Source organism: Hemiscyllium ocellatum, chromosome 11 (genome assembly GCF_020745735.1).
Source record: "Hemiscyllium ocellatum isolate sHemOce1 chromosome 11, sHemOce1.pat.X.cur, whole genome shotgun sequence".
In the NCBI taxonomy this organism is placed as follows: Eukaryota; Metazoa; Chordata; class Chondrichthyes; order Orectolobiformes; family Hemiscylliidae; genus Hemiscyllium; species Hemiscyllium ocellatum.
Genome location: NC_083411.1, coordinates 28,744,933 through 28,757,403, shown reverse-complemented (window position 1 = coordinate 28,757,403; position 12,471 = coordinate 28,744,933). Strand labels below are relative to the sequence as shown.

At 39.7% G+C, this 12,471-nt stretch overlaps 1 protein-coding gene across 1 annotated transcript in view; it reads right to left on the bottom strand.

Annotated features, from left to right (window-relative positions):
• The window catches only part of LOC132820150 (actin-binding protein WASF3-like), a 47,235-nt gene extending 37,987 nt beyond the window's left edge, over positions 1 to 9,248 (bottom strand). The window contains exons 1-2 of the mRNA XM_060832098.1: positions 9,227 to 9,248; positions 6,093 to 6,248 (exon numbers count right to left, since the gene is read on the bottom strand). Of these exons, the coding sequence (XP_060688081.1) occupies positions 6,093 to 6,225 (133 nt within the window). The 5' untranslated portion in view covers positions 6,226 to 6,248; positions 9,227 to 9,248. The remainder of the gene's footprint in view (positions 1 to 6,092; positions 6,249 to 9,226) is intronic.
• Between the last annotated feature and the right edge of the window lie 3,223 nt (positions 9,249 to 12,471).

Here is a 12,471-nt window from a genome sequence, read left to right as displayed (position 1 = left end):
TTTAGAATGCCTTTCTGAAGCACATAAGGACATTTTATTATGCAACTTACTGTCACTTCGGTTTTTTGTTAACAATCTCTAAGGAGAGCTTGAAAAGCCAAGCAATATGTGAAAGATACTTTGACAACTGCAAATCAGTAAATTTCTTCCTCACCAGCTCAGGCATTTCTCAGGAAATATTTACTAATTTCTGTAAGCTCCACTGAAGCTGCTCGACCTATGGCTGACACAAGACAGAGATTCAAAGAAGAATTATTTTTTAAAAGCTAATTCGGGGATATGTATATTGTTGCCAAGGCCATCCTTTGTTGCTCATCCTCAAATACCTTTGAGAAGGTAGTGGCAAGCCAAATTCTCAAACTGCTGCAGTCCATGGGGTTCAGGGACTTCCATACACTTGTTAGGACACTCCAGGATACTGACCCTGCAACTGTGAAGGAACAGCGATATGGTTCCATGATAGGAATGCAGGTAAACTTGCGGGTGGTGGTGTTGCCTTGAAGCTATTGCCCTTGTCCTTTTAGGTGGCGGATAACACTGATTTGGAAGCCACTGTTGATGATGCTTTGCTGTTTTCTGCAATGCATCTTGTAAATGGTACATAGTACTACACTGTACAAAGTGTTGAAAAGAACGAATGTTGAAAGTGATGAACAGGATGTCAATCATACAGACTTCCTTAGATGGTTTATAGCTTCCAGTGCATCATTGGAGCTGCAATTATCCAGGAAAGTGAATAGTACTCCATCACATTCATGTCTTGTGCCTTGTAGACAGTGGACAGGAGATGTATAGCAAAGCAGGAGGTGAGTTAATTGCCACAAAATTCCTAGTCTCTAACTGCTCTTCTAACCACAGTGTTTATCTAGCTCAATAGTAAACGTCTAGATTTTGACTTGGTACTAACATCAAGGGGGAATGGTTAGATGCTCTCTCATTAAAGAAGATGGTTGCTTTGCATTAGAGGGGCATGGGATTTTCTTGCTATTCATCACCCAAGTCTAACTGTTGTCCAGGCCTTGCTGCATATGGATAAAGACTGCTTCAGGAGTCAAACTTTGTACTGTGCAATCAACAGCAAACATCCATACTTCTAATTTTATGACAGGAAAGGTGATCAGACAACTGAAGATGTTTGCACTAGGACATTATCCTGAGGAACTCCTGCTGATGACCAGGGTGGAGATGATTGGCCACAAACATCTTTCTTTGCCCTGGGCTATTACATCAATGCAGGAGAGATCTCCATCCCCCCAATTCCCAGCAGATTGGACAATGGCACACGTAACTCTACCATTTAAAAAAGGAAGGGAGGGAGAAAACTGGGAATTGAAGCCTCATGTCAACAGTAGAGAAAAATGCTGGAGTCTACCATAATGGATGTGATAAAAGGACACTTAGAAAACACCAGAGGCATTACACAAAGAGAACTAGTATTTGACAAACATGTTGAGTGTCTTTATGGACATAATTTGTGGAACATATAAGAGAGAAGCAGTGGATTTGGTTAGTTGGATTTTCAGAAAGCTTTTGATAAAGTCCCATACAAGAGGTTGGTGTGCAAAATCAAAGCATGTAGGATTGATGATAACATACTGGCATGGATTAATGGATAAGAAACAAAAGAACAGAGATAAGTCTCTTTCTGGGAGTGGAAGGAGGTGACAGATGATGTACTACAATGATGAGTGCTTGGGCCCCAGATATTCACAATATATGTCAACAATTTAGATAAGGGAGTCAAAAGTTTGCTGATGATACAAATTTAGGTGGAAGTGTGAATGGTGAAGAGGATGAAAAGAGGCTTCTTGATTGAGACAAGTTGAGTCAATGGATAAAAACATGCGAGATGCAGTATATCATGGATTAGTGTGAAGTTGTCGACTTTGATAGAAAGAAAAGCAGAGTATTATTTAAATGGTGATAGATTGCGAAATGTTGAGATATACACAGACCTGGATGTTGTAATATACTGATTCCTATAAGTGTGCAGAAACAGCAGCAAGCAATTAGGAAGGCAATTGGTATGTTGGCCTTCATTGCAAGGAGGTTCGAGTACAGCAGCAGAGCCTCAGTGAGACCACAACTGGAGTTTCCTGTACAGTTTCGGCCTCCTTACCCAAGAAAAAAATTGCACTTGCCATAGAAAGAGTACAGTGAATGTTCACTAGACTGAGGGCATATTTGTCTCCTTCTGAGGAGAGATTGCTGCCTGGGGTTGTGTTCACTGGAGTTTATAACAACAAGTGGGGATCTCATTGAAAAGTATAAAATTCTGACAAAGCTGAGCAGACTGGATACAGGAATGACATTCTCTCCCCAGCGCTGGCCATGGGATCTAGAATTAGGCGTCACAGACTCAGAATATGAAATAGGCCATTTCATGAGGTCAATGACTATGGACAGGATGAACCTAAAGGTGAAGACAGGGATGGCGGCTTCAGCAGTATTGAGGATAAGGTCGATAATTTGCTAGTGGAAATAAATCTTGCTGATCTGTAGAATGAGTTTGGAAGGATGAAGCAGGATGAGGAAATTACATACAGTTTGGAATGGGAAGCTGGGTGTAGTATTACATGCATGTATTACAAGGAATGTCATGACTGTGCTAAGACTTATTCAAGAGTCCATTTGGCCAAATTCAACAAACTGTGTCAGAATTTGTTTCATTATGACAATTTTGCACAGTAAATTGCAAACCAGGCAATTAAAGAATGTTATTAACCAATTGCAGTACAGAATCGATTTTCCTCATTCATTTCAATGCAAGTAATTTTGCTATACTAATGGGAGGTCCAGAAATGATTGTCAAAAGGAGACATGAAGGGGTGGTTAAGAATGCATATGGGATACTTGTCTTTATTAGCTGAGGCATAGAGTTTAAGAACAGGGTGGTTATGCTGAAACTGTATAAAATGTTGGTTAGGCCACAGCTGGAATATTGTGTGCAGTTCTAAAATGCATATTGTAGGAGGGATGTGAGTGCATTGGAGAGGGTGTAGGGAAAATTTACCAAGATGTTGCCTGGGTTGGAGAGATTTAGTTATGAGTAGAGATTGGATAGGCTGGGGCTGATTTCCTTGGAATAACGGACATAGAGGGGGTTTTGAGGTGTATATCATTATGAGGGGCATAGATAAGGTGGACAGGAGTGAACCTTTCACTGTGTGTTTCTCTCACAATGTGGTGGGTTTCTGGTACTCACTGCCTGTGAGGATGGTAGAGGCAGAAACCCTTATCCTCATTCCATATAAGATGCCTTTAGATATGGGCTTGCAATGCCAATGAATAGAAGGCTGTATGCCAAGTACTTGAAAATGGGATTAGAATAGGTAGTTGTTTTTGACTGGTACCGATTCAATGGGCTGAAGGGCCTTTTACTGTGCTGTAAACCTCCATGACTCTAAATAATTTCAATGGAAAATCCCCCATATGAATAGACATAACATACTGGGATTCTTTTCTCTAGGAAGGAAAATAAACCTACAGGTCTTTAAAACCATAAAGGCATTTAAAAGAAATAGTTGTAACAAAATTCTCAGTTATCAGGAAGTCACAGAAAGGGACTACAAATATAAAATTGCCACCAATCGTTCCAATAAGGAACAGGGATCTACTTCTTCACAGAGGAAGATGGGCTGTGGAATTCACTAGCACAAGGAGCACTTGGAGCAAATGGCATTGATACAAATAAGGAGATACAAGATATGCACAAGGGAGAAAAAAAAAGAAGTTGAACAAATTAGGTGGGTGATCACACATGGGGAAAAACACCAACGCAGACACCAATTGGCCAAATAGTCTGCATCTGCACATCAGATTCCATACGTGTAGATGGAAAACTACATTTGTCAAACAAAAATACACAAGACAAGACTTTGATGGACCAAAATGTCTCTGAATCAAATTTAATCTTTGCTGTGATAGCCAATCTCCACCAGAGGTAACAGTTAAATGCTATAACTGACCTCATTCACCCTTAATTAGAAACAAGGAAGACAATCAGATTCAACAACTTCTCCTAATCGTCCAGAAAATGTTCTGCATGTGGACATTGGACAACATCAGGTTTGGCTCTGAATTAGCTGTGAGGTCATCCAATAACAAATAAGCTTTGGTACTCATGATCATACCTCAGTGGATCTTCATTGAAAATAAGACTGTTCTCACATGTGAATGCAAGTTAGCAAAAGTACCCTATTCTTTTGACAACTAATTGGTTGTATATTAATCAAACATAGATGTTCCTTTTTAAAAAAACAATAATTAGACAAACATCTTATACTCCAAAAAACACTTACTGTTTTATAGGATCTTATTTTAAATATATTCTACCTTTTGAGATCATAGGGGTCAAGTCTCAGGACATTTAATTTAACATTCACGAAACAATACAAAATGATAAAAGCAGCAAGTTGAGAATTCTGTCACGACCATTGTGATTCAGTATTCTGTGCAGCTATCACAGTTTCTGCTCATTACCTTGAATCATTGCTATTCATCCTGCAGGAGCACCTATTTCATTACTGAAATTACTTGGTTCAAAGGCTGTCTGAAACAAATAAAACCGAATTGCACAATTGTTTTCAGGATGGTGCAGAGGTTGGAAAGGAGGCTAGTCAGAAGCTCGACCCAATCCTTAAGCTGCCAGAAGAAACAGCAGAAGCTGGAGCAACACACAGGACGTCTGGGAGTGGGGTGTAAAATCAAATATAGTATTTTTAAAGCAGTCCAGAGCAAAGGTTGGAAAGAGAGACTGGAAGGAATACAGAATTAATAGCAGGCCAGGGCTGACAAAGCAGTGCACAGGACTAGACTGCAAGAAAAGAGGAGCTGAGCCATGGAAACACATCCCAGATGTACCTCCATGAGCTGCCAGCAGAAGTGGCAGTGACCACATCCTGAATGCACCTCCATGGGCCACCTGCAAAACTGGCAGATTCCGGATGCATCTCCATGGGCCACTTGCAGAACCGGCAGTGACCACATTCCGGATGCACTCCATGGGCCATCTAGAGAACTGGCATGACCACATCCCGGATGTACCTCCAGGGTCCACCTGCAGAACCCACAGTGACCACATCCCGGATGTACCTCCATGGTCCACCTACAGAACCCACAGTGACCACATCCCGGATGTACCTCCAGGGTCCACCTACAGAACCAGCTTGTGGTGGTCCTACTGGCACTGCCACTATGAAGAATGATGGCTTCCAATTGGCTGGCAACTCTAAAGGTGGACTTCCAGATGTACCCCCACCCCAAACTGCTGCTACTGAATTTCGGTAGAGAAGGGAGTGGACACTTGTGGATGTAATGCCAGTCAACTAAGCTGCCTTTTCCTGGATGGTGTCAAGTTTTTTGAGTGTTGTTGGAGCTGCACTCAGAGTATTCCATCACACTGCTAACTTATACCTTGTAGATGAAGGCAAGGTGTGCTGTGAGTTACTCGCCAGTTTTCCTAGCTTGCTCTGACTTGCTCTTGTAGGTACTGTGTTTATGTGGCAAGTCCAGTTGAATTTCTGGTCAATGATTACCTCCCCCCCATCAGGATGTTGATAATGGGGGGAATTCAATAATGGTAACACCATTGAATATTAAGAAGCAATGGTTAGATTGTCTCTTATTGTGATGATCAGAGCCTGGCATTTGTGGTGCGAATGTCACTTGCCACTTATCAGCTCTAGCTTAGATATTATCCAAATCTTGTTGCATTTGAACATGGACTACTTCAGTATCTGAGGAGTCATGAATAGTGCTGATCATTGTGTAATCATTGGTGATCATCCTCACTTCTGACCTTATGGTGGAGGGAAGGTCAACCCAGAACATTTATGCGGCGGTGTTTTCCAATGCCTACACTATGTGTTCTGAGCCCACACTTACTGGTGGAAGTTGGTAGAGGCTAACCAAACCCATGTAAACTAAGTCCTTTAAGATATCAAGTAATGGCCACTTTCCATCACATTGAGAGAGCAAACCCAGTCTAACACACGCTTCAACCAAAAATGCATTTTTTTTACAAAAAAAATGATAAAACTTGCAAGAAAAGTAACAGAAAATAGAGTAAATATGAAATCATAGTTACGTACTGAGACTGCCAAGTTGCTTTATAATGGCAGCTAATGTGCTGTTTGTCACACATTCCAACTCACTGGTGACACCTTCTGGTAAAGCCCCATGACACAGATGCCGAGGTTCAATGATCCTCTTGATGAGCGGCATCTTTGGCTCAGAACATCAAACTTCTAAAACAGAATATACAACGTAAGCAAGTCAGGCAGATCGACATTATGTCAAATTATTGGAAATAATATGTCCAATATCTTTTACAGTAACGAATGATTGGTGATTATATTACAGAACTATAAGTCCTTAAACCAAAACTGATGATCTCAAGAGTAAATTCAAATCCCACCATATCAGCAGAGAGTTTTACATGTAATTTATGAATAAATTTGGAATAGAATATATGATAACCTATTATTATTCAAGCTGATGGTAATACTGAATAAGTCAGATTCCAGAGCAAAACTTGGCTTGGTAGACTGAGATTTGTTTTTGCAATTTGGTTACTCTGGTGGTCAGTTACTGAGCAGGTTCACTCATGACTGCCAATATTCTTTTAACAAAAGAACACATGTTTATTACACAAAAGGAAAAAGCAAAACCAATTTATGACAATCCAGAAAGATCTTAATATAAACATAATAAGATTAACATTTTTTTAAAAAGCTTTAACTATTTTCCCATCTATTTCCTTTACAATTATGGAGTTGTAGAGTCACAGTGATATACAGCATGGAAACAGACTCTTCAGTCCAACTCGTCCATGCTGACCAGATATTTGAAATAAAACTAGTCCCACTTGCCAGCATTTGACCCATATCCCTCTAAACCCTTCCTATTCATATACCCATCTTTTAAATGTTGTAATTGTACTATCCTCCACCACTTTCTCTGGAAGCTCATTCCATACATGCACCACACTGTGTGTGAAAAAGTTACCCCTTAGGTCTCTTTTATATCTTTCCCCTCTCACATTAAATCTATGCCCTCCAGTAGTTTTGGACTCCCCATCCCAAGGAAAAGACCTTGCCTATTTACCCTATCCAAGCCCCTCATGGTTTTATAAACCTCTATAAGGTCACCCCTCAGCCTCTGGTGCTCCAGCGAAAACAGCCCCAGTCTAATCAGCCTTTCCCTGTAGCTCAAATCTTCCAACCATGGTAACATTCTTACAAGTCTTTTCTGAACCCTTATAAGTTTCACAACATCCTTCCTATAGGACGGAGATCAGAATTACATGCAATATTCCAATAGTGGTTTAAATAATGTCCTGTACAGCTGAAATATGACCTCCCAACTGACCAATAAAGACAAGCCTATTATAGGCCTTCTTCACTATCCTGTCTACCTGCAATTCCACTTTCAAGGAACTATGAACCAACACTACCCAGGACGTCACTTTTACGTGTATAAGTCTTGCCCTGATTTGTTTTTCCAAAATGCAACATCGCACATTTTTCTAAATTAAACTCCATCTGACATCCCTCAGCCCATTGGCCCATCTGATTAAGAGCCTGCTCTATGTTGAGGTAACCCTCTTCACTGTCCATAACACCTCCAATTTTGGTGTCATCTACAAACTTATTAACCATACCTCCCATGTTCACATCCAAATCACTTATATGACAAAAAGCATTGGGCCCAAAACCAAACTTTATGGCACACCTCAGGTCACAGGCCTCTAGTCTGAAAAGCAACTCTCTGCCATGACCCTTTGTCTTCTACCTTTGAGCCAGTTTTGTATCCAAATAGCTAGTTCTCCCTCTATTCCGTGTGATCTACCTTTCTAACCAGGCGAAAGTGACGATTGCAGACGCTTGAGATTAGACTTGAGAGTCTGCTGCTAGAAAAGCACAGCAGGTCAGGCAGCATCAGAGGAGCAGGTAATCAACATTTCAGACAAAAGCCCTCCATCAGGAAGGGCTTATGCCCGAAACATCGATCCTCCTGCTCCCCAGATGCTGCCTGACCTGCTGTGCTTTTCCAGCACCACACTCTCAACTCTAACTTTGCTAACCAGTCTCTCATGTGGAACCTTTTGAATGCCTTACTGACATCCATATAAATCATATCCAATGCTTTGTCCTCATCAGTCCTCTTTGTTACTTCTTCAAAATCGTGAGGCAGTCCTTGCTATTTCTAAATACATTTAAGTCCTACAGGTGCTCAACTTCAATGAAGCATCAAAGAATCATACAATACTACAGCACAGAGAGGCCTTTTAGCCCATCATGTCTGTGCCAGTCATCAAGCACCACTCAAACCCCATTTCCAGCACTTGTATGTGCTTCAAGTGTTCATCGAAATACTTATTAAATGTGATAGCCAACACCTCTTGCACCCTTTCCAGTAGTGAGTTCCAGATACCCACCACCGGATGAAAATACCCACCACGGGTGAAAATATTTCTCCTTTAATTCTCTCTTAATCCACTGCCTATATTTCTAATTCAGATGGTGTGTGGCTAGGAGAGGAACTCACAGGTGATGGTGTTCTATTGTATATATATATGCTGCTCTTGCCCTTCTCAAGACAAGTGGTCATGGGTTTGGAAGATGTTGTCTAAGGAGACTTGGTGAATTTCCTGCAATGCACCTTGTAGATGGTACCCACTGCTGCTACTGAATGTTGATGCTGAAGTGAGTGGATGTTTGTGGATCTGGTGCCAATCAGGTAGGCTTTGAATTGGATTGTATTAACTTTCTTGAGTGTTGCTGGAGTTGTACTCATCCAGACAATTGGGGAATATTCCATCACACACCTAACATGTATTGTGTAGATGGTGGGCAGGCTTAGAGGAGTCAGGGGGTGAATTACTTGCTGCAGCATTCCAGGCCTTCTGACCTTGAATTTCTGTATCATAAACTCAATTTTATAAACATTCAGTAAAAAAACTCCTCAGAAATTCAATGGAATCATTTAACGCACTTTAAGTCATTTTTTAAAAATTGTTTTCTTCTGTTCACTATTCAAAATGACTTTCGGATCTTTAATAAAATGTCACCTTTGTAGAATTGAGAAGTGAAATTCATTTTTTTCTCCATTTCTGAATTGAAGTTCTTAAGTAATAAGAATATACCACAAGCATCCTCATACAACTTTAGTGAACGAGATAGGCTTTCATGACAATGGATGGAAGAAAATCTGCTGCCCTTACCTGATCTGGTCTATAATGTAACTCCAGACCCACTACAGTGTGTCTGCCTCTTTAACTGCTCTCCAAAATGGTTGGTTAGCTTCTCAAAACCGGGACAGTAAATTCTGGCCTTGTTTGCAATACCATCATTCTGCTAAATGAACAAATAAAAATATCATTTAATATGATTGATTTAATGGCAATTTAATGACAATCTGTCATGGTTAGTTTTTTTCCGTAGGTTTTCTAAACTGAATTTAAAGTTTCCAATTGTCAAAAGGGATTATGTTCGCTTAGGTGAGTCCAGTATCATAAACACTTCATTATCAAATCCTACAGTTTTCCAAACAAGATAACAATCTTCCACAGACAGGCAAGAATAATGGGTCATGTAGAAATGAAAAACTCACCCTGACAAAGAGTTGGGTGCTCTTAGAAAAAAAACTGTTTAAATTTTGCTATAAATATAAATCTGACAAAATCTCCAAAAGTATTCATGATCCTCACTACACCTAGCAATAAAAGGAATTATAAACGAGGTAGGATGAAGAGACCTTTAAGTCTACCTTCTGTGTTCTGGAGTCCTCATCTAAACACTCAAAATCTTCTTTGGCTGCAAGATGAGGTCAGAGGCATAGGAAACAATCACTTTCTTTCTGTTACACCTCCAACATGCCCAGTGACACACTGGTACACTGAAAAGTGAGAACAGTATTTGGAGATTATATATATCCCATTAATCACTACTCTGCAGAGACTCAATATTACCAGAAGCACAGAGCTAGTGATAGTTGCTTCCTCAAATCCTCTATTGTCAATGGTTTTAAACATATAAAGTATTATTTATTCTTTCTTTTATGGCTTTCTTACGTTATGCAACTCTATCAGCTGACAGAGCAAGCATTTATTTTAAGCCAATGAACCTTTATAGTAGAGTAACAAAGAAAGTGGAGCAGTTAGTTAAGAAACTAAACAATCTTTGAACCACATTTGTTGGAAATTATGGTATTTTTATCTGCTGGAATAACTTTGCAAGATGTGTCACATTGCTTTTGACTGCCTTAAGCTGCCACAATAAGAAGTAATTAATAGTATTTCCTCTATCCTCAAGCCTTTGGCTGTCCTGAACAGTTGGATGTTAAAAATAAAAGGTCGATGGCAGAACAAAAATTGCTGGCGGACAGTCAAAAAACTTTCTTCATCAAAACCATTTTTGTGAAATCACATAAGGCTTGAAAGTTGACTCCATAGCAGCTGCTTCATCAGCCTATATTGTCTTGCAATAAATCACTTCCCTATATACCTACGCACAAGCACATCTAACTTAATACTAGAGAGGTAATCTCTCACACCCAAAAATTGTGGGATGCCAGTGTTGGAAAGTAGAATCTGTTTTTCCTGTCACATTTCCACATCCCCAACATCAAGTCCTCTCAAATCAGGTATCGGCAATATAGGAAAATGTCATCCATTCTGTTCAACAATGTGCTTTAACCAGTGGGCAGCAGCCTTACTTACTTGTACAGATGCTTACATGAAGAGTCTTTGTTAAGTCAGATATTGATGTGTGCTTCAAGACGCAGATAGATTTAGTTGATTATGCTACAAGATCAATTCAAGCGGTTGCTTTGAAATGTGTATGTGTACAGAGTTCTGGTGTTTCCAGTTGGATTTAATTTCAAGTACCTCAGGAGAGATTCTGCTAACTATTTATGTGCACATGTATCCATTTTGAATGTAGATAAGCAAAAGACTCTGCATATCCCCACCCATCTGTAGCCTGACCTCTGTAATTCTGCGCAAGTGCCAAGAAAAGGATATGTGCTGTACCACAACAAGGAGCGTGTTATTTGACAACATTTCCAACATAGTCAACTTCATTTTGCACACAGATTGGACATCCCATTGGCATATGCAATACCATCTTCCTGATGTCAGTACACAGCATGTATGGTATCACAGGTTGGGCACTATGTTATTTCTTTTGTAAATATGCTGAGAATACTCCCTGTTTTCACAAAGAAACATTAAAATGAGTTGCATGGACTTGAAAGTTTGCATACATCTACTTACCATATAAAACTGTAGCCCACATTTCCAGCCTGACAAAATGGCAGCCACTAAAACTAATAATAATTTATTTTGTTTAAAAATATAGTCTTTTTGAATGTTCATCCCTCAAATCTAATTACAGCTCCTTCTGTTTAAATGAGTTGGTGATTCAACTCTTCTGCAATCACAATTTAATTTTAAAATGTTTATCTTTCCTCAGAGTGCCATGTACATTGAAGATACTCCAATGATCTGTAGGGGGAAGGCAACAATTCTCCATGTGTACAGGCTGTACACAGATTTCACATACTTCAGTGGTTGTGCACAATTCCGCATCCATGAGAGCTGCAAAGCTCTGCATCTCCAATGGAGCATGCACAATTTGGGCGGTGAACAGCTGCTACTATACATCTGCGCCAGTCACCAACTCCCTTCAGCAAACACAAAATACCAGCTCTATCATTTCAATGCATCATAAACATCATAAGAAATTAACAATTAGGTTTTAAAGGTCTTGAGTTGCTTCTACATAAAAATGTAGGAATTCTGCTATAGTTGAGTCTTATTAGAGTCCTATCATTAAAATTGCTAAGTCAAATGGTAAATGGATTTACAATCCTCAGTGTTTGAAATACTTTGTTTAGTGAGCAGCTGCAGTATTCAAATCAGGAAATCAATAGGGTTGTCAACCAGTCTATGCAGAGTTACCTGATCAAAGCTGTGGCAATGGTGAAGTCATCACAACTCACCTTACTGTCACCAGAGTAAGGAGGAGAAAATCATCAGAGGTTCCTTCTCTTAATCACGTCAAGCAGGCTTGCTTTGCTTGGACATGACGTGAGGTGATGACATAATCAGACTCAGCTGTTTATCACAGACAGTGTTTAATCTTCTCCCTTTGTCAATGGACAGTGTCAGTACACGGTGTACCTTCAGTTTCATACGACACATACAGGAAGCTGAGTAAAGTTCCATAGGGAAGATACACTAATGATACAGCTAATGAGACATGACACTTTGTAGAAACAGTTACAAGAATTCATCAATAATTAAAGGCATCCCATTTGTACTTCTAATTTTCTTATTTAAACCAACGCATCCTGATAGCACACACAGTTTTATTATTGACCCAAATGCATATTCACTTACAACTAATTGCCTTATATTTGGAAGAGGAAAAGGGTAAAGGAACCAAAACATCTATCAATATATTA